We start from the raw sequence: 20517 nt of genomic DNA, 5'->3' as shown, positions 1-20517 counted from the left end.
ATATTATATAATATAATTTAATATTACATAATATTGTATTTTTTTAGATTTTGATATTTTGGTTTAGAGCTTATATTTGGGTTTAGAATTTAGTGATTAGGGTTAGGGAAGGTGAGGGCTACGGCTGAGGTCAACATTAACTACTTTCATGTAATTATAGACATTTCATAATTTTAGCAATATGTACTATGCTATGTATTGTGTTTCATTCTATTTGGGTTTAAGATTTATATTTAAGTTTACGGTTTCTATTTAAGTTTAGGGTTTAATGATTAAAGTTTAGTATTTAGAGTTTGGGACAGAGTTCAGATAAAATTTAGTATTTAGGTTGTAGGAGTTGACATAGAGTGGATGTCATATATTATTTTGGTGATATGAAATAGAACATTTAAGCTTTCTATGTTTTAAGAACATGCTTATATGTGAGCCCGATACGTAGTGGCCAACGTCATCTTATTTTCATTTGTTACCGGTGACTTATACCAACAAAGAGTATAACCGGATCAATTGAAGTTTAAATGTTATTTTTCCAATAACTTCAAAATCATAGTCATTCACTTAATTTTTTTTTTTTTGGTAAAAATGTTAAAATATCATTACTAATTTTAATTTTTGACAGAATTACAGAGAAAACGAGAAACATAAAATAAAAAACAACTACACTAACTAAACAACAACTCAAACTGGACACGAAGGGGAAGATACAACCAGCTAAAAGCCCACATGAAAGAACCATCAGAGTCGGTGCAAGTTGCTTGCCGCAAAAGGATGAACTGCAGTGAATATGAGATCATGAGTCCGATAGAAATTGGCGTACCCGATGAAAAGGTCTTTAAGATAGGCACACCCAAGAACGGCTTGCTAAAAACCTCCTAATTTGATTCCTACACGTACAGACTGCTAGACCAGAGACCTAATACACCCACGAGCCAGCCGAGCCTTATTCCAAAACAACAAACACATGCTGCAAAATAAACCTGAAACGACAGAACCTATACAAAAGAAGGCCGAGTGACAACTACCACGTCCACACGAAGCTCTCCAGACCAACCAAACCACAACGCCGGAAGAACACATCCATAGGAAGACAACAACGCCGCGGCACAAGGTTCCAGTGCTGGGATGATGTGATCAAAACATGGAGACACGAGCACCTAACCAAACCGAATGACCACATAGGGAGGAGAAGACTCACCATGTACAGATTCTGAAAACCAGAGGACTGACCGGCAAACAGAGCAAGATCGAGATTCATTCACTTAATTTCCTTTGAGATTTTAGTCATTTGGCAAATTATCCCTTATTTTTATGTGTTATCTTAAGACAAGAATCTTTTTTTTTTGGAACGCTTAAGACAATAATCTTATTTTCTAAAAATTATGCTAATTGGACTCTATTTGGTTTAAATTCAATTATCGGTTTGAATAATGATAACAAAGAAAAGAGCAGAGGAAAGGAAACAAAGCTCTCGCAAGAAGCTTGAAGGAGTTCCCATGGAAGCTCTTATTGCTTCCGCTTCCTTCTTCCTCCCCATCTCCAACTCTTCTTCACTCATTGTCAATAACCGATTATTCCCTTCTTCTTCTTTTTCTCCCAACATAAAGTTCGGAAATTTTCGGAAGAATCATCTCTCTTTCTCATCACACCTTGTATACTCCTCCTCTGCAGTATCCGCACCGTCTTCTTCTTCTTCTACTCTCTCCAGAAACACGTATTGGATGGTGGTATTGGATAAACCTCCACAAGGGGTTTCTTCAAAATCCGATATTGTAGATTACTATGTCGAGATTCTTGCGAAAGTGCTGGGCAAGTAGGTTTCTTTTCTTCTGCTCATTCTTCTTTTTGTTTCTTTTTGAGTTTTTGTGCTTTTAACATTTTCTTATTTACTGTCAATGTTGTTTTGCAGCGAAAAGGATGCGCAGATGAGTATATATGATGCTTCCTTTGATACCCATTTCGGGTTTTGTTGTCATATCGACGAAGATGCTTCACGCCAGCTCGTGAGTGAGTGTTCATATGTTTATTGCAAATTCTGTTTCTTTTCTGGTCAATTAGGTGTTTTTAATTCTCTGTTCTATGAACTTAGGCTTGCCTGGAGTACTATCTGTTAGACCTGAAGCGGATTACAGCTCAGGGAATAAGAATTACGGCATTGGGAAGCAGGCAGGTGTTTCCTTGTTTGATCATGGGACAGTGAAACATTGGATGGTACGGATAGACAAGCCAGGAGTCGGGATTGTTACTAAAGCACAGATGGTTGATCATTGTGTTCAGTTGTTATCCAAGGTTTTGTGGAAGTGAGTTTCTTGTTTGATTCTGTCTTTAGGGGAGCTATTGTCACTTTCAGATTTTAACAGCATTGTTTTACGCCTTTCTTTGCAGTGAAAAGGATGCACAGATGTGTCTTTATCATGTTTCGTGGCAGTCCAAACACGGTTTTTGTTGTGATCTGGATGAAACATGCGCCGAGGAGTTAGCTGGTTTGTGATTCAGACAACAATGTTTTTGTTCACCTGAATTAAGCTAACAGATGAAGGAATGGTGTTTTGATTGATGCAGGTGTACCTGGTGTTCTTGCTGTTGTTCCGGACAACAATTTCGAGTCACTAAACAAAGACTATGAAGGTCTACTAATCTTACGTTTAGAAAACAAAATTGCCTAGAATCTTTAACAGCCCTACCTTTTAGCTGATTTTTATGGATATTTATGTATAATCTGAATCTCACATTGTTGTAATTTGATTCTCTTTCCTTTCCCTAAAGGCGATAATAGTACACAAGAAGATTCTAGAGAAAGTTCAGAGTCTCCTCCTGTTAAGACTAAGAAGCTGTTTATAACTGGTATGCTTGAGAAATGAATGTATGCTTTTGATTACATTGGCAGAATCTGCTAGGTGACACAAAGAAAAACTCATGCTTCCTCCTAATACATTTGGTCACATCTCAATTGGGATTTGCATTTACTGATAGAACATGTATCTTGGGTTTTCTCAACTTTTCAGGACTGTCTTTCTACACATCTGAGAAGACATTGCGCGCAGCATTTGAAGGATTCGGTGAACTAGTGGAAGGTACTCTTATGATTTACTATCCATCCAATTCGCACTTCAAAAATATCACTGGGAAATGAAAATCACAGCCTATTATGTTACTTCCATCTGCAGTCAAAATCATTATGGATAAGATATCAAAGAGATCAAAAGGTTACGCCTTTATAGAGTACACAACAGAGGAAGCTGCCAGCGTTGCACTAAAAGAGATGAATGGAAAGGTAAAGCTAAACATGAATGTGATAGAGAAAGAAGGAGAGACACTTGACTCAAGATGTTATTGGTTGTTTCTCTATTGCGCAGATTATAAACGGGTGGATGATAGTAGTGGATGTAGCCAAGACCAAACCTTTCAGACACAACAGAAGAGAGACGAGTTCTGAGTTGTAGAAACTAGTTGAAAAGTGACAAAGCTGATGCCTTTTTGTTCATCCATTATAACATAGAATTTTGCCGATTGTAATAACATAAAGACTTTGTCTTTGGTGTTGAAAAAAAAAAAAAAAAAAAAAAAGACTTGTTCTTTGAAAAGTCAATTTTCATCCTCAGTGTGTACACTATTTACATATAGACCCCTAAGCGGTGAATAGTTCAGGACAAATACAATTCTCTCTCCGACAACAATCCATCACACGGCGTCACAAAAGGTTCCGTCTTTTTAATCCGGTCCGGTCGAAACCCTAAACTGGCGAGGAAGCAATGAAAGGGATCGCGAGGATTGTGAATTCTCTTTCGCGACTGGGTGGTCGTGGTGAGATCATTTCTAGAGGAAGTAGTAAGCTTTCTTCGTCTCTTCTTCTGGTATCTCGTCGCTCGATCTTCATCTCGGCGGCAACGCACTTTCCGACCAATTCACGTGATCTCACCTCCTCTTCGAGATCTACTTTTTCACTTCCTCAGAAATGGGCTTTTCTCGGAGGTTTGGATCTTCTTTGGTTGTTTGCTTTCGTATATCAGATAAAGCAGTCTGTTTTAAGGGTCTAACTCATGGAGCAGGGGTGGGGCAGAGAAGGACGATGTTTATCCAAACACAATCTACTCCGAATCCTTCTTCTCTCATGTTTTATCCTGGAAAGCCAGTCATGGAGGTTGGAAGTGCTGATTTCCCTAACGTTCGTTCTGCTCTAGGCTCACCATTAGCCAAGTCCATTTACTCCATTGACGGTATTTTGTTTTCTGTTTACTCTGTCTTTCAATGTGCTGTGTGTGATTCTTCTTTCTTTGATATTTGCAGGTGTGGTTCGAGTTTTCTTTGGGTCTGATTTCGTCACTGTGACAAAGTCTGATGATGTATCGTGGGATATCCTCAAGCCTGAGATATTTGCAGCTGTCATGGATTTCTACTCCTCTGGCCAGCCTTTGTTTCTCGACTCACAAGCTGCTGCTGCCAAGGACACTGCCATCAACGAGGTAAAACTCTTCTCATTTTTGCTTTAGTTAGTATTGTGAAGAGTATACTTTTACATATTCTTCTGGTCAGGGTGTCTGTTTTCTCATCTAGTTTGTGCTCGTTTTCTGTGTATTCTCTAACAATATCTTCTACATAATATTGAGTTAATTGAGAGTTATAGTTTGCCAGTTGCTTTTGTGAGCTGATGAAATATGAGTTAGGATATTGAAGTAGTAGCTTTGTTGCCTGACAAACTTTCATTGAGGGAGTCACCATTCTCCCATAAATATGTTCTTCTGTTAATTTATTGTTTAATATATTGGATGGTAGATAAGCATGTGGGGGTAACAAGTGTTTTTTTTTTTGTAATTCAGGATGACTCTGAAACCGTAGCAATGATCAAGGAACTCTTAGAAACTCGCATCAGACCAGCAGTCCAAGATGATGGTGGGGACATTGAGTATTGTGGGTTTGATCCGTAAGTTTACTTCCTCTATGGTCTCTCTCTCTCTTTGTTCTTTTTATCTCTTTAGTAAAATCATTTGGGTGGGGGTTGAACAGTGAAAGCGGAATAGTGAAGTTGAGGATGCAAGGAGCTTGTAGCGGTTGTCCAAGCTCATCTGTTACTTTGAAATCTGGAATAGAAAACATGCTGATGCATTATGTACCCGAGGTAAGTTTAGATCCTCCTAAGCAGTTTCTTACTATAGATTGTATAGTTCTACACCTCTCTCTCTGTCTGTGTTAATGTTGTGGTGTTAAGTAACCATTGAAGAATCAAGAACTGGTGACTCTACTCTTCTTCTAATGAAAGAGATTTGGTGCAGGTGAAAGGTGTAGAACAAGAGTTCGATGGGGAAGAAGAGGAGGGAACGTTGTCTGGAGAGGTGAGAGAGTAGAGTAAGACGTCTCCTCAAGCTTCTCTGCACTTTTCCTCTTTTAGTGTACAGAAGAGTAAATTCCAGTGAGCGAGTGCTCTCTTTTCTGTCACGTTTTGAATTTGATTTGTCGTGTTTTTCGGGCTTTTGAATTACACTCGAGAATGTTCTGAGAGATCACTAGTTGATCTGGTTTGTAACATGCGTTTAACCTACAGGAATAAGTTTTTTTGGATGGTTTCGTACAAGAAAATATATTTTAAGTACTCATTGGACCAATTTTCTTTTAGCCGGCCACTATATATCAGATTTGAAGAATGTATTTTAGTTATAAACTTGAGGTTTAGGCCTCTTCCACAGGCATCAAGCAATCCACTAAATCACAAGATTATATCTTTATCTCTCACTCTCACCCTCACCCTCGCAAACACAAACCCTCTGTGTTCTTATTCTGCTGGAACGTCCTAACATAATGACAATGCAGCAACTTGCAGGCACAATCATTACAGCACAATCATTACAGAAATAAGTTAGTCCATCTAATTATATAATAAATTTTTTATTAATCTAACCATAAATTCATTATTAATGTTCTTTAATATTTCCTTAAATAAAAGTTACAGAATTACCTAATGTGACAAAAGTATATATGACAATTAATGATTTTGAATAATAAAGATTTAATAAAAAAATATTGTATCTTATATTGTCCCCTATATATTAATTGAGGAACATTTGAAAAGATGTAACCTCAATTTTGTAATAATTAAAAAAAACATCTTGCTTATGTGTCAATCAATTAGGTAGTTAATTAGTCATACGTGTCAATCTCACATTGAAATTGAAAAACATGTTGGTCCAATTCGATTTTTATATCTTACTAGAAACATTTAATACCAACTATATGATATCATATGATATTAACTAAAGCAAGATGACTATTTATTATATATTATTTCCTTAACTAAAACCTACGGAATTACCTAATGTGATTATGATATATATAGTAATTAATGATTTTAAATAATGAAGATTTACTAATAATTTGTATGCTTTCTATCATTTTTGTTTATTTTTTACTATTAAAATAAATTACAATTACATTAATCATATATTAAAAATTTAGATTTTTTGTATATGTTGTATTTTGAATTTTTCAAAAAGAGTATAAATTACTAAAACTGTTAAAAGTCTCACATAAACTTTTGTGATCAATGTTTAAATTTTTTTCTATAATAAGATACAATGATAATAAAATCATATAAATAAATAATTTTATTTTAATAGGTGTCTATGTTAATATATATACTTCATATCGTTTAAATTTAATTATATATCATATACAATAGATAAGATTGATTGTTTTGATTTATTTATTCTAAAATGATTGCGAATAAACAAGAGCGATCATTTGATTTATATGTACAAGCCAATTTATTACATAATAGTAACTGATTTCTTAGTTATTTAATATATATAATTATTATTTTATTATTTCATAATATGCAAAAAATATAAAATAAGTATTTATTCTGCACAAGGCGCAGATCTTAACCTAAGTATGTATCTCTTTAATATTTTTGAATCTTAAACATTTTCTACATCTCAGGCCAAAATAGAAAAAAAGAAATGAGAATAAACTCAAAAGTCAATATTTATATCGAGCAATAACCAAAATGACACAAAAAAGAGAAAAATATCGAAGATAGATAGGATTGACACGTGAACGTAAACTTCTCATAACATAGTTTCATTGTAACCAAATAGTAGGCATGAGATTCTTCGGCCTAAACGTTAGGTTTTTATGCGATAAATAATTTTTTGAGCTAAAATATTTTTAAAAATGAGATCAGTTCATTAGTAAAAAAATTATGTAATTAACAAAAAAGGTTCTAAAAAATTGTTTAAGGGCCAAATATATTAATTCGATCAATAACATAAATTGTTTTCCATACGATATTTCTTAAATAATTTTCATATAAATTTATCCTGCGCAAGGAGCAGGTCTTATCCTAGTATTTGTTTAATTTTAAACTATTAAAATAAATAAAAAAACCACAATAACCATATAATAAAAATTTAGATTTTTCTGTATATGTTATATTTTGAATTTTTAGAAACAACTATAAATTACTAAAACTGTTAAAAGTCTCACATTTAAATTTTGTGATCCATGGTTTAAAATCTTTGTTATGATAAAATACAAATGTTTACAAAATCATATAAGTAAAAGTCTAATTTAATTAATTATTAAGATTAAAGAATACTGTATATATATATGTTTTAAATTAAATTATAAATCATATAAAATACATAAATATTTTAGTAATTTACTTTGAACGAACATTGAAAACTTAATTTTTTAAAAATTTAAAATTACTAAAATTATTAATCTCACAATGAAAGTTTTGTTATCAATAATTTAAAATTTTTGCTATAAAAGATATAAATGATCAAAAAAACATACGAGTAGAAAACATCATTGAATAAACAATAATATTTATGTTAAATCATTTAAATTTAATTACATATCTTATCAATTTAATTATATATGTAATAGTTAGTGACTTTTAATTATTCAATATATATTTATTATTCATAACATGTAAAAACATATAATACATAAAGTAATATTATATATATATATATATATAGCCCAAGGTCCCGTCTTAACCTAGTACATATAATTTACAAAGAGAAAAGCCGAGAAACCTTGACGATCACAGCTATGGCGACAGCGAACGAACCGACTCCACAAGAAGTTGTTTTCGATGACCTAAACTATGAAGCTTGGGCTCCAATCATGAAAGCTACCCTAGTGGAGAGAGGGCTTTGGGACGTCGTTGAGAACGTAGCCCCACCTAATCCACTGAGAATGCCAGAGTTAGCAGCCACGATTCAAGCCGAAGATCTTTCACCATGGAGAGACTTTGTCGTAAAAGACACCAAAGCTATCCACATATTGCAATGTTCTGTACCAGATTCTGTTTTCAGACAGACACTCGACGCTGCTTCAGCCAAAGATCTTTGGGACCTTCTACAAGAAAGCAACGAGCAAGCCAAGTTGCAAAAGGACTTTGAACAACTTCAAATCGACTTTAGAGAACGCTTCTCATCATACATTGATAGAGTTTTGAAGATCTCTACTGATCCTCTTTTTGCAGATACCAAATCCAAATTTCAAGCTACAACCAAGCTAATCTCGCTCTCAGATTCATATGATGGTGCTGTTCCGGTGGGGGACCAACTCATGGCCATGCAGAATCTGTCTTTTAGCCGTCTTCTTTTGCTTCTTGATATGTTTGAATCATTGCCAGTGGAGACCTTTGATAAACTTTTGAAGGTACTGGAGGTTGGATCATCGTCTGATTGTGAAGCTATAACTAAATTGTTCACCTCTCTGTCAGATTCATGTGATGATGATAATCTTCAGACTTTTAACAGACTTCGTAAGCATCTTGGTGTGCTTGAATCATTACCAGCGGATGCCATATGTAGAATGTTGAAAAGACAAAAGGAGGTTGGAGCTGTTGAAGTAAGCTTGAGGTAATTTGAGATGCAAGCTACCTAATTGAATTCTAATGTATGAGGGATATCTTTAAGGATTAGGAAAATATTTATTTGTGTTATCTAATGAGTTTAGGAAATTATAAGTTATATTGCATAACTTGTGAGTTTTATGAGTTTGTGTGAGCTTTAGTGTTGAGTGATTTTCTAATGCATTGAGAGATTAATAAGAAGAGTTTCTTATTTGAGTTTCACATTCTTGTGTTCATAAGATTTGATATCGAGCTACCTTGGTTCTAGAATTGGTATCATAGCTTCCGAAGACGATCAAACGCCATGGGAGATATTACGACGACGTCAACCGCTCAACGGAAGGAAGGAGGAGGCCCTTCATCAATCAATTTTCCGATGTTGAATGCAACCAATTACACAGTCTGGGCTATGAGGATCAAGGTGTTACTAAACGTACACAAAGTATGGGAGGTCATTGCCAATGAATCCAAAGAAAGCGATAAGAATGACATGGCCACATCATTACTCTTCCAGTCCATACCCGAAGCACTAATCTTGCAGGTAGGAGAACTCGACACAGCGAAACAAGTTTGGGAGGCAATCAAAGCAAGACAAATGGGAACATAAAGGGTTTGAGAAGCTCGTCTGCAAACACTAATGGCTGAGTTCGGCCGTTTAAAGATGAGAGACATGGAGACCATTGATGATTTTGTTGGAAATTTTTTCGAGATATCGTCAAAAGCCGCATTGGGAGATAATATTGAAGAATCCAAACTCGTTAAGAAGTTTCTTAAGAGTCTTCCTCGGAGAAAGTATATACACATTGTTGTCTCTTTGGAACAAGTACTCGATCTTAAGATCACAACGTTTGAAAACATCATTGGACGTCTTAAGACATATGAAGAACGGGTAGCTGAAGAAGAAGAAGAGGCACAAGACAATCAGACCAAGTTAATGTATGAAACTTCCGAGAATCAACCGAATCAACCGAATCAAGATTACAATAATTATATAGGCAGAGAACGAGGAGCACGATTTTATAACAGGGGAAGAGGCCGCGGACGCTACAACTATGATCGTGATCGAGACATGTCCAAAATAACATGTTTCCAGTGCGGCAAAAATGGTCACTTCGCCATGGATGGCCCTGATCGACTGTTAAAACTGCAAGAAGCACGAGAAACTAAAGATGACAACACACAAGAAGCCGAAGATCTGATGATGCATGAAGTTATTCTCTTAAACGAGAAGAACATACACCCTAGCGACTTTGAAACAAGCTCGGTAGGAGAGAATGTTTGGTATTTAGACAACGGCGCGAGTAATCATATGACTGGAATCATAAGCTATTTCAAGTCTATCGATGAATCTGTTTCAGGCAAGGTACGTTTCGGAGATGATTCACGCATCGACATAAAAGGAAAAGGTCCAGTTATGTTTCTTACCAAAGATGGAGAAAATAAAATCTTAGCCGATGTCTATTACATACCAGACTTGCGAAGCAACATCATTAGTCTCGGACAAGCAACGGAATCGGGCTGTGATGTGCGAATGAGAGAAGAGTACCTTACATTACACGATAAAGATGGAAGACTAATAGCAAGAGCCAAGAGGTCGAAGAATAGGTTATACAAAGTACTCCTAGACAGAGATAATACGATGTGCCTTCAAACAATCGCGCAAGGAGAATCCGAAAAGTGGCACACAAGGCTTGGGCATATATGAAAATATTCGATGGGATCAATGATCAACTGGGAACTCGTGTATGGAATGCCTAAGATGAAGATCGAGAAGGATACATGCTCAACATGTTTGCTTGGGAAGCAAGAAAGACATGCATTTCCAAAAGCAACCATATATCGCGCGAGTAATGTACTAGAGCTCCTACATGGGGACCTCTGTGGACCCATTACACCAGCGAAGAACAGGTATATCTTCATTCTTGTTGATGATCACTCACGCTACATGTGGTCCGTTCTACTTAAGGAGAAAGGAGAAGCCTTTGAGAAGTTTAAGAAGCTTAAGGCGATAGTCGAAAAAGAGACATGAGCTATGACCAAAACGCTTAGAACAGACCGTGGCGGTGAGTTCACTTCAGGAGATATCCAAGTTTTTTGCGAAAAATCCGGCATAATTAAACACTTAACAGCTCCTTACTCTCCTCAATAGAACGGGGTGGAAGAAAGAAGAAATAGAACACTTCTAGGGATGACAAAGAGCATCTTGAAGAACATGAGTATGCCTAATTATTTATGGGGTAAGGCTTTAAGGCATGCCACATATCTCATTAATATATTCGTGACGAGAGTGTTGATCACACAGACGCCTTATCAAGTGTTCAAGAAGAAGAAGCCGAATGTGGAGCATATACGTTTGTTTGGATGTATAGGCTATGCCAAGATAGAAGCATGGCATCTGAGGAAACTCGATGATAGATCAAGAAAACTTGTCCATCTCGGAACTGAGCCAGGATCAAAAGCATATAGATTGCTTGATCCGATCAATAAGAAAATAGTGGTAAGTAGAGATGTTGTCTTTAAGGAGAGCGAAAGGTGGAACTGGAAGGCCATCGAAACAGAGGAATATGGCGAACCTGGAAGATTTGAACTTGATTTCAGAGACTTTGGAAACAACGGCATCGAAAGAGAAGACGCCAACATATCTCATGTTGTTGGTAACAAAGAATGAGAAGAAGCTGTCGACGAAGTTGCACCTACTGTTGAAGAAGAAGAAGACACACTTGATCATATTATCCTACGAAGATCATCGAGAGAGAGCAAAAGGCCAGGGTATTTGGACGACTATATATTACTGGCTGAAGTTAAAAGCGAGCGTCTACTGCTCCTTCTAAACGACAAACCATGGGATTATGATGAAGCAAAGGAAGAGAAGGTATGGAGAGATGTTTGTCAAGACGAGATCACATCGATTATAAAGAACAAGACATGGGATTTGGTGGATCTTCCGAGTGGTGCAAAAGCAATCGGGCTCAAGTGGGTTTTTAAGGTCAAAAGAAACTCAGATGGAAGCATCAACAAATATAAAGCCAGACTTGATGTGAAGGGATATATTCAGAGACATGGAGTCGACTATGAGGAAGTATTCGCTCCAGTGGTGCGTATTGAGACTGTCCGCTTCATCCTACCCTTGGCTGCATCGAATGGTTGGAAAGTACATCACCTAGACGTTAAAACAGCGTTCCTACACGGCGATCTAAAGGAATTGGTTTATGTCTCTCAACCCGAAGGTTTTGTGATCAAAGGAGAAGCGAGTAAGGTGTATAAGTTAAACAAGGCTCTTTACGGTTTGAAGCAGGCACCCAAGGCGTGGAACGAGAAGTTAAACAAAGTCCTAGAGCAACTAAACTTTGTAAAGTGCACTAAAGAGCCAGCGTTATATCGAAGTCGAGAAAAGGATCATGTTCTTCTTATCGCCGTGTATGTGGACGATCTTCTTATTACAGGAACGAGTCATGAAGCAATACGAGAGTTTAAAGAGAGAAGGTCGAACATATTCGAGATGAGTGACTTAGGGCGATTGACCTATTATCTTGGTATAGAAGTGTGTCAAAACGAGCATGGTATCACGTTGAAGCATGAGAGATATGCGAAGAAAATCGTAAGTGAAACCAAGATGGAAGATTTCAATGCCATTCATGCTCCAATGGATCCTGGTCTACGTCTTTCTAAAGGTGAAGAGGAGAAGGATATAAATGAAGGGGAGTACAAGAGAAACATCGGGTGCCTTAGATATCTGCTTCATACGCGGCCCGATCTGAGTTATTGTGTCAGAGTTTTGTCGAGATAGATGCAGCAGCCTAATGAGACACATGGTTCGGCTCTGAAGCAGGTTCTCAGGTATTTGCAGGGAAGATTAACGTACGGCCTTACGTTCAAACGAGTAGAGAAGATGGGGTTGACAAAACTTGTTGGGTATAGCGATAGCTCACATGCCGTAGATGACGATGATGGTCGCAGTACTGCAGGTCACGTCTTCTATCTTGAAGACAGTCCAATAACATGGTGTTCCCAAAAGCAAGAAACTGTGGCCTTATCATTTTGTGAAGCTGAATTTATAGCAGCAACCGAAGTAGCTAAACATGCAATTTGGCTTCAGGATCTTTATAGAGAAGTTGTTGGACGAGCACAAGAGAAATTGACAATTCGAATAGATAACAAGTCTGCCATCACTCTTACAAAGAATCTCGTGTTCCATGGATGAAGCAAGCATATACATAGACAGTACCACTTTATACGAGAATGTGTTGAAAGTGATCTTATCGAAGTTCAGCATGTACCCGGAGAAGAACAAAGAGCCGACATTTTGACAAAAGTACTTGGAAGGATCAAGTTCAAGGAGATGAGAAATTTTGTTGGTGTTCAAGACTTGAGTGAAAATGATTTCAAGCTTAAGGGGGAGAATGTTGAAGTAAGCTTGAAGTAACTTGAAATGCAAGCTACCTAATCCTAATGTGTTAATGGATATCTTTAAGGATTGGGAAAATATCTATTTGTGTTACCTAATGAGTTTAGGAAATTATAAGTAATATATAAGGGGATGCAAGGGTGTTGCATAACTTGTGAGTTTTATGAGTTTGTGAGAACTTTAGTTTTGAGTGATTTTCTAAAGCATCGAGAGATTAATATGAAGAGTTTATTATTTGAGTTTCACATTCTTGTGTTCATAAGATTTGATATCTGAGCTACCTTGGTTCTAGAGGAGCATCATCACAATCTAAAGAAGTAGTACTACCTGAGTATCAAACGTTGGCATTCGATATAGGTCCTAGGACGTATGATGATGACATGTGGATGATATATACCACAACATCGAATCACATGAGTCCACATGAGAAGTATTTCACGAGTTTAGACAGAACACACAAGGCTCAGATCAAGTTCATTAATGCGGAAAGCATCATGTCCGAAGGTATAGGGGATGTAGTGATGGTGACTTACAAAGGGAAGAAGAAGATGATCAAGAATGTGTTTTTTGTTCCCAAGATTGATAGAAACATTTTGACTGCTGGTCAGTTGACGCAGGAAGACTATGGGATTATAATGAGCGCAAACAAATGCACCATAAAGGATCAGAATGGGAGATTATTTGGTGAAGCAATGTGGGAAGAGGGAGGCTTTTTTCTACGTTTGCATGTGATTGAAAGCAGAGCTGAGCCTGAATATTTTTGGCCGAGAAGCTAAATTTTTTTTGGTCCTTTTATCTTTATTTTTTTAAAGACTAAAACTGCATCTAAGGAATTCGAGCCCTTCATTTTTTATATATAACCTAACGTTCTTACCAGTAAAGCGACATATAATTTATGTCCTTTTGGCCCTAAAAATAAATATATATATCATTTCCGGCTCTGAAACATATGCTTTATTATCTTCTATTCAGGCATCACCATGATTGAAGGCAATCTCAGCTCTTAGGGTATGATTATTGGTAGGACTAATCTTTGAGTCCCTAGGTTATTTAATTAGTATTTTGATGTTAAGAGTTTTAGTCAAGGACAAACCTAAAAATGTAGATTATTGGTAGGACTTTTGTAGAATTTTTAGATTATTTTATTAGTATTTTGAAGTTAGTAAATTAATTAATTATTTTAATTTTATTACATAAAAATAAAACATATTACATTAAAATAAAACATATTACATTAAAATTGAAAACATAATAAAAGTACAAAGTTTGGAAATTTTTTTACAAAGAACATAAATAAAAGCAAACAAACATTTTTATTGAATTTGTAGATTGGGCAAGCAAACAATTTTATTGAAGATCTCCAAATTTATCCCATATATTTTCTATCAAATCTTCTTTTAATTGTTGATGAATGTGTGGATCCCGAACTTCTTTGCGACGAGAAATTCTATTGCCGTGTTTTGTAGTCTTTTTAACGGCAAATGTAAAATCCTCATCTTGAAATTCCTCTAGAGTCTGTGAATCTCGTTCATCTTGGACTATCATATTATGGAGAATGAGACATGCTCTCATAATATTTCTTATTTTACTTTTATCCCATAAATTAGATGGATTTCTAACAACGACAAACCTTGCTTGGAGGACCCCAAACGCACGCTCAACATCTTTTCGGACGGCTTCTTGGTTTTTAGCAAATAAAGAATTTTTCGGACCCTGTGGCAGTCGGATAGATTGAATAAAAGTCGCCCAATTTGGATAAATACCATCCGTCAGATAGTAAGCCAAATGGTACTCCCTTCCGTTCACATAGAAGTTAACTTTTGGAGCTATTCCGTTAATAATGTCATCAAAAACAGGTGATCGATCAAGAATATTAAGATCGTTCATAGTACCTGGAGCTCCAAAAAAAGCGTGCCATATCCAAAGGTCATACGAAGCAACCGCCTCCAACACAATTGTTGGTTTTCCGGTTCCTCGTGAATACATTCCTTTCCAAGCGGTGGGGCAATTCTTCCACTCCCAATGCATACAGTCGATGCTGCCAACCATCCCGGGGAATCCACGTTGTTCTCCCACATGGAGTAGTCTTTGAAGATCCTCTTGTGTGGGACGTCTGAGGTATTCATCGCCAAAAAAGTGGATTATTCCGGCGGTAAATTGGTGTAAACATTTTCGAGCTGTTGTTTCACCAAGTCGTACATATTCGTCAATGGCATCAGCCCCACCTCCATACGCCAATTGACGAATTGCTGCGGTACATTTCTGGAGCGGTGATAGACCAGACCGTCCGGCTGCATCTTCTGTTGGTTGAAAATACTCTACTTCTGTAGAGAGACGATGCACAATACGCAAGAACAAGGGCTTGTTCATTCGAAACCGTCGCCGGAATAAATTGTGCGGATATGTCAGAGTGTCGCTAAAATAATTATTCCAGAGGTTGTTGTGGCCTTCTTCCCGGTTTCTCTCGATAAAAATAAGTTTTTTCGCTCTTTTGGTTCCGGAATAAAATCGAGATTTTCATATATATCCTCAAAAATAGAATCAAATTCATCATCATCACCTTTGTGGTAATGATAATGAGAAGAAGAAACCATTTAAATTTTGCAAATGAGAGAAAATGTTATGAACGTGAGGAGAAGTGCAAATTTAAGTGGGAGAAGAAGGATGTTACTTATAGGGAGTTCGAGTGACTCTTCTCAATCCCCCGTGATACTAATTACTCTTTATTTCATCTTGTGACTTTGGTGAAGAAAGAAACAAAGCATGTGACTTTGGAGTGTAATGTTTTCTGACATTTTGGCAGTGTAATTGGTGAAGAAACAAACAAATCATGTGACTTTGGTGAATAACAAGGTCACGAGAATGTGTGCTGTGTGCTCGTCAGTGTGTGTTGTGTGCTGTGTGCTCGTCAGTGTGTGCTGTGTGCTCGTGAGTGGCAAGGTCACGAGAATAACAAGTATCAACAAGTCCATCTTCAAATTAAACCACAATAACATATTACAAATCCATGAGTGCTCATCAAGTCACATTACACAAGACACAACAACATTCCTATTAAAACCAAAACGAGAACCATAACACCTACAAAGTACTCAAACCTAGTGCTAAAAAAAGATTTCTTCGTGGTTATATCACACACAAGCTTCTGTAGCCTAACCATCTTCTGCTCAGTCTCATAGTCGATGGCAAGAGTCAGATTTTCTACCTTATCAGCCAGCTGAATCACATGTCTATCTCTGGCTCTCATTTCCTCCATCACCGCTACATCCCACCACTTCCATACATGACACTCTCCATCATGTGCATTCTAACAAGTGTAGTATCTTCTCCCTGTGGTGATAATACGGAAAAGTAAATGATCACTTACGGAAGAGTAAATGAGTATATGATTATGCATATCGACATTTAACCTTGATTATTCCGACTGTTAGATGTTGCAAGTAGAGGCTGAGCACCACAGTAGCATATCTGCGGGAAGCCAAACTCAACCTCCGGTTGGGGAGGGTACTGAACTGATGAACGAGCCTGTAAGCTAATCTCAGCTTGGTCACGTCGAATTAGATCATCTGTTTCGCTGTAACCACTGTCTACTGAGTTACAAAACAAATCCTCTGACTCCGAAGGCTGGCTATAGCTGTAGTCAAGTCCCATGTTTGACTTAACCTGCATAAATAGTCGATGTTATTATTAGAAAAATAATTGAGTTCATAATGAAAGAATGCAAGACCCAACAACACAGAGTTTAAACACAAATAATAGATATTATTGATAGAAAACAGAGTCCATTACATGAAGAAACTCAAACATAATTCAGCATAACATCAAGCAAACGAGAACTAATTTAAACACAAATAGTAGACATCAACCAACAGAGATCAAACACTGATTTAAAACAGAGAATTGTTGTTCATCATTCTCAGAAATACAAGGCAAGCAGCTTATTCTTAACTACTTCTTCAGCCTCACTTAATGGTTGTTGTTTAGCAAGGAGAGTGTCAAGTATTGCCAGCTTTGACAGTTTCTCCTTCATCTCCAAATCCTCCTTCTTGAATTCCCAAATGGTCTTAACCTCATCAAGATCCCTCACTTTAGAGCTACTCCTTCTTGCCTTTGCAGCCTTAGCACCTTCAGGCCGGGTCTCATGATCACCAACTTCACAGCTTGACGCTTGGGAACCTGTCTCACCCGTTTTTCTCTTTAAACTGCCACTGGGTTTAGGTTTTTAAACCGCCACTGGGTTTAGGTGTGTTAAGGCTAAGCCATTTCTGCTCAAACCTCAACACACACCATGCATGTTCAAGAGTAAACTTGGTGTTATGATCAGCGTAGAAGATCTGGTGAGCAAGCTTCAGAACATCAGTGTCATTCTGGCCACTGGCTTGTTGTCTTTCTGCAGAAGCAAATGCGGCACATAACTTGTTGGTGAGCTCATTTATTTTGTGCCACCTTTGCTTACAATGGATATGCTCCCTCTTCTCACCCTTTGTAGCATGACGAGTTGATGCATAATATTCTCCAACTCTTTTCCAAAAGGTCCGTGCATTTTGATCATTTGCAACAACAGCATCCTTAGATGTGTTTAGCCACGCACTGATTAAAACCTCGTCATCAGCCGGGGTCCATTTCTTTCTCTCCCTACGCTCTACAGGTGTGACTTCAGGTTGAGTTGGAGGGTCAGTTTGTTGTGAACTGAAAGGAGGGAGTTCAGATGCTCCAAGGTTAACAGTACGAGAATGAAAACTTTCAAAAGGAAAGTTTTCATGGACAACACTTGGTTGTTGACTGTGAAGAAGGCCTAGATAGCTAGCGGACTGGCTATATGGATTCCTTGAATCCATGGCAATTACTACAGAGAAGGGATTATAGAGGAAAAAACTATTTGGTTACTGGTTTTAGCTAAGTCGAGAGCTGAGTAAAGAAGATGTTGGATGGTTGGGGTTAAATAGGTGCAAGTGTTAAGTGTAATAAGTTATAGTGTTAATGCTCAACCATAAACTACCGTTGTCTAATCAAAAGTTATTACAGACTACGCAACTTAAAAGCTATCAAGTGGAACTTAACAAGTTGACTAAATTGATTACTGAATTTCGTTTCAAACAAACTACAATTCAATCAACAGTAGCAACAAGACACGAGAAATAACCTCCTCTCACAGTTACGAAGCAGTTTGAGAACAAACTTATTAACACCTATCACAGTTATGAACAAACTTAACATCTTAGTATTATGTTTAATTGCTTATTAACAACTATACAACTTCTCAGTCAGAAACTATCCAGGAACGAACGAGAAGAAACCAGACACAACATTTCGAAATCGAACACCATCTAGTACTATCAGTTTAAAAAAAAAATGAATTTTATCAAGTTTATAGAGTTCAATTAATCATCTACTACTATCAGTTTCAAAGAGAATCGAATTTTATCAAGTTTATGTAGTTCAATTCATCATCTAGTGCTATCAGTTTCAAACTAATCATCTACTACGAGTTCCTCAATCACTGATAAACTAACAAGAATTTTTCTTTCACACATCACCCATGATTCAATCACAAACAACCACATACAATCACAAACATCACCCACGATAAAATATAAAACAACCACATACAATCGGTTACAACGACGAGGACAGAGGATTGAGCGTTACCTTATTTCGATTCCAACCGGCGGAGAGATTAAACGGCAGAGAGATGACTCAGCGGAGAGAGGAAACGTCGGGAGACAGAGCCGGAGAGATAGATCGGCGGAGACAGATAGATCGGCGGAGATAGAGCTCGCGAGACAGATCGGGAGAGAGAGGAAACGTCGGGAGACAGAGCCGGAGAGATAGATCGGCGGAGACAGATAGATCGGCGGAGATAGAGCTCGAGAGACAGATCGGGAGAGAGAGGAAACGTCGGGAGACAGAGCCGGAGAGATAGATCGGCGGAGACAGATAGATCGGCGGAGATAGAGCTCGAGAGACAGATCGAGAGAGAGAGGAAACGTCGGGAGACAGAGCCGGGGAGATAGATCGGCCGAGAGAGGGAACGGCGGAGATAGAGCTCGAGAGAGGAAATGGCTGAGACAGAGATCGGGGGAGATAACGGTTCGGGTCAGACAGAGATCGGGAGAGGGAACGGGGTGAGACCGAGATCGCCGTCGAGAGAGAGAAGGGAGAGGATGAGAATGACTCGACTCCGCTTTCCCAACCCTAATCCGCACACTCACTTGCGCGATGACACGTGCCATTAAGGACGGAGACAAAAAATTCTTAATTAACATACGTTTTCTTCATTTTATTTCATTTCGATTTAATTTTTCGGTTTAATTCGGTAAGGACGCGGTTTGTGACGCCGATAATCATGCCCTTAGATGCTTTGGTAGTAGATTAACTCTTAAGGTGGACACGTTGGTCTTTACGTAACATCACCTCTAATCATTAGTAAGGCTATCTATGTGGCTCTTTGTTCGATTTATGAAGTTTTCAGTTTGGTTGATCTGAGAAAATTGATTAATAAATGGGTATAGCAAATTCTTTGTGGTACATCAAATCTCAGTGGAACAAAACCTCAATGACTACTTCAATCATCATTCAAATGTATCTCGTCATCTTGGCGTGGTTATGTTCAAACACATGCATATGATGTAAGGATTTAATTCACTTAACCGGATCAACCCATTTAATTGATCAGTCAACCAAATTTAACTTATAGGATTTGGAATAATGTCACATTGTATAAATAAAAAGTTTTGGAGCTTTGCCTCATATGCTCCGGTTGGTTTTCTCGTAGCTCATCGTTTTACAGATAATCTCCCATTTATAGGATGTGAACCGCTTGTGTGAGGTTAATCTGCATTACCAAGTCTCAAATGTGACATCAAATCGTCGCCCCTGTGACATTTTATCAAGATTCTTGCATTCATCATGTTATATTCAAAAAGGTTATAGAAATAAATACAAGAATTTCTACAAATTGTACAATAACTGCAGGAACTCATCTGCTGTCATTTGTCTATACATCACATCTGCTTCATGTCGTAGGCCTTTCCTACACAACCCATAGATCATTGTCCGGTACATTACAACATCAGGCTTCACTTCTTTAAGGTTGAGACTACAAAACAATTCCATGGTAATGAATTAACAATCGTCAGCGCTTTCTCAATCATCCCAATATCACATAAACAATCTAACAAAATGTTGAAGGTAGTGATATCACCAGGCACGCAAGACTCGGACATCCGCCTCATAACCTTTTGGGTGACACTAA

General features: G+C 37.5%; 3 protein-coding genes across 4 annotated transcripts; 2 read left to right on the top strand and 1 right to left on the bottom strand.

Moving 5' to 3' along the window:
- The first annotated feature begins 1405 nt into the window (after window positions 1-1405).
- On the top strand, window positions 1406-3618 carry LOC106401489 (organelle RRM domain-containing protein 1, chloroplastic). 2 transcript variants are annotated; one of them, XM_013842017.3, is made up of 9 exons: window positions 1406-1810; window positions 1907-2004; window positions 2087-2297; window positions 2383-2480; window positions 2560-2625; window positions 2764-2841; window positions 3003-3071; window positions 3165-3271; window positions 3354-3618. In XM_013842017.3, the coding sequence occupies exons 1-9, from the start codon at window positions 1428-1430 to the stop codon at window positions 3438-3440; spliced, it is 1197 nt and encodes a 398-aa protein (XP_013697471.2). In that variant the 5' UTR covers window positions 1406-1427; the 3' UTR covers window positions 3441-3618. The 2 variants fall into 2 exon arrangements, with proteins under 2 accessions (XP_013697471.2, XP_013697470.2); XM_013842016.3 differs by having other exon boundaries at window positions 1413-1810; window positions 1904-2004.
- On the top strand, window positions 3614-5597 carry LOC106401490 (nifU-like protein 4, mitochondrial). The gene is made up of 6 exons (XM_013842018.3): window positions 3614-3969; window positions 4047-4214; window positions 4285-4460; window positions 4815-4918; window positions 5002-5113; window positions 5268-5597. Exons 1-6 carry the CDS (start codon window positions 3750-3752, stop codon window positions 5337-5339), a joined length of 852 nt encoding a protein of 283 aa, XP_013697472.1. The 5' UTR covers window positions 3614-3749; the 3' UTR covers window positions 5340-5597.
- An 8863-nt stretch (window positions 5598-14460) lies between these two features.
- On the bottom strand, window positions 14461-15925 carry LOC125587759. The gene is made up of 2 exons (XM_048758854.1): window positions 14893-15925; window positions 14461-14800 (listed from the first exon to the last, which is right to left on the bottom strand). Exons 1-2 carry the CDS (start codon window positions 15630-15632, stop codon window positions 14791-14793), a joined length of 750 nt encoding a protein of 249 aa, XP_048614811.1. The 5' UTR covers window positions 15633-15925; the 3' UTR covers window positions 14461-14790.
- Between the last annotated feature and the right edge of the window lie 4592 nt (window positions 15926-20517).

The sequence above is a fragment of the Brassica napus genome, chromosome C5, assembly GCF_020379485.1.
Source record: "Brassica napus cultivar Da-Ae chromosome C5, Da-Ae, whole genome shotgun sequence".
Taxonomy (NCBI): Eukaryota; Viridiplantae; Streptophyta; class Magnoliopsida; order Brassicales; family Brassicaceae; genus Brassica; species Brassica napus.
Note: the sequence above shows the minus strand (reverse complement) of the source record. Positions and strands in the feature narration are given on the sequence as shown.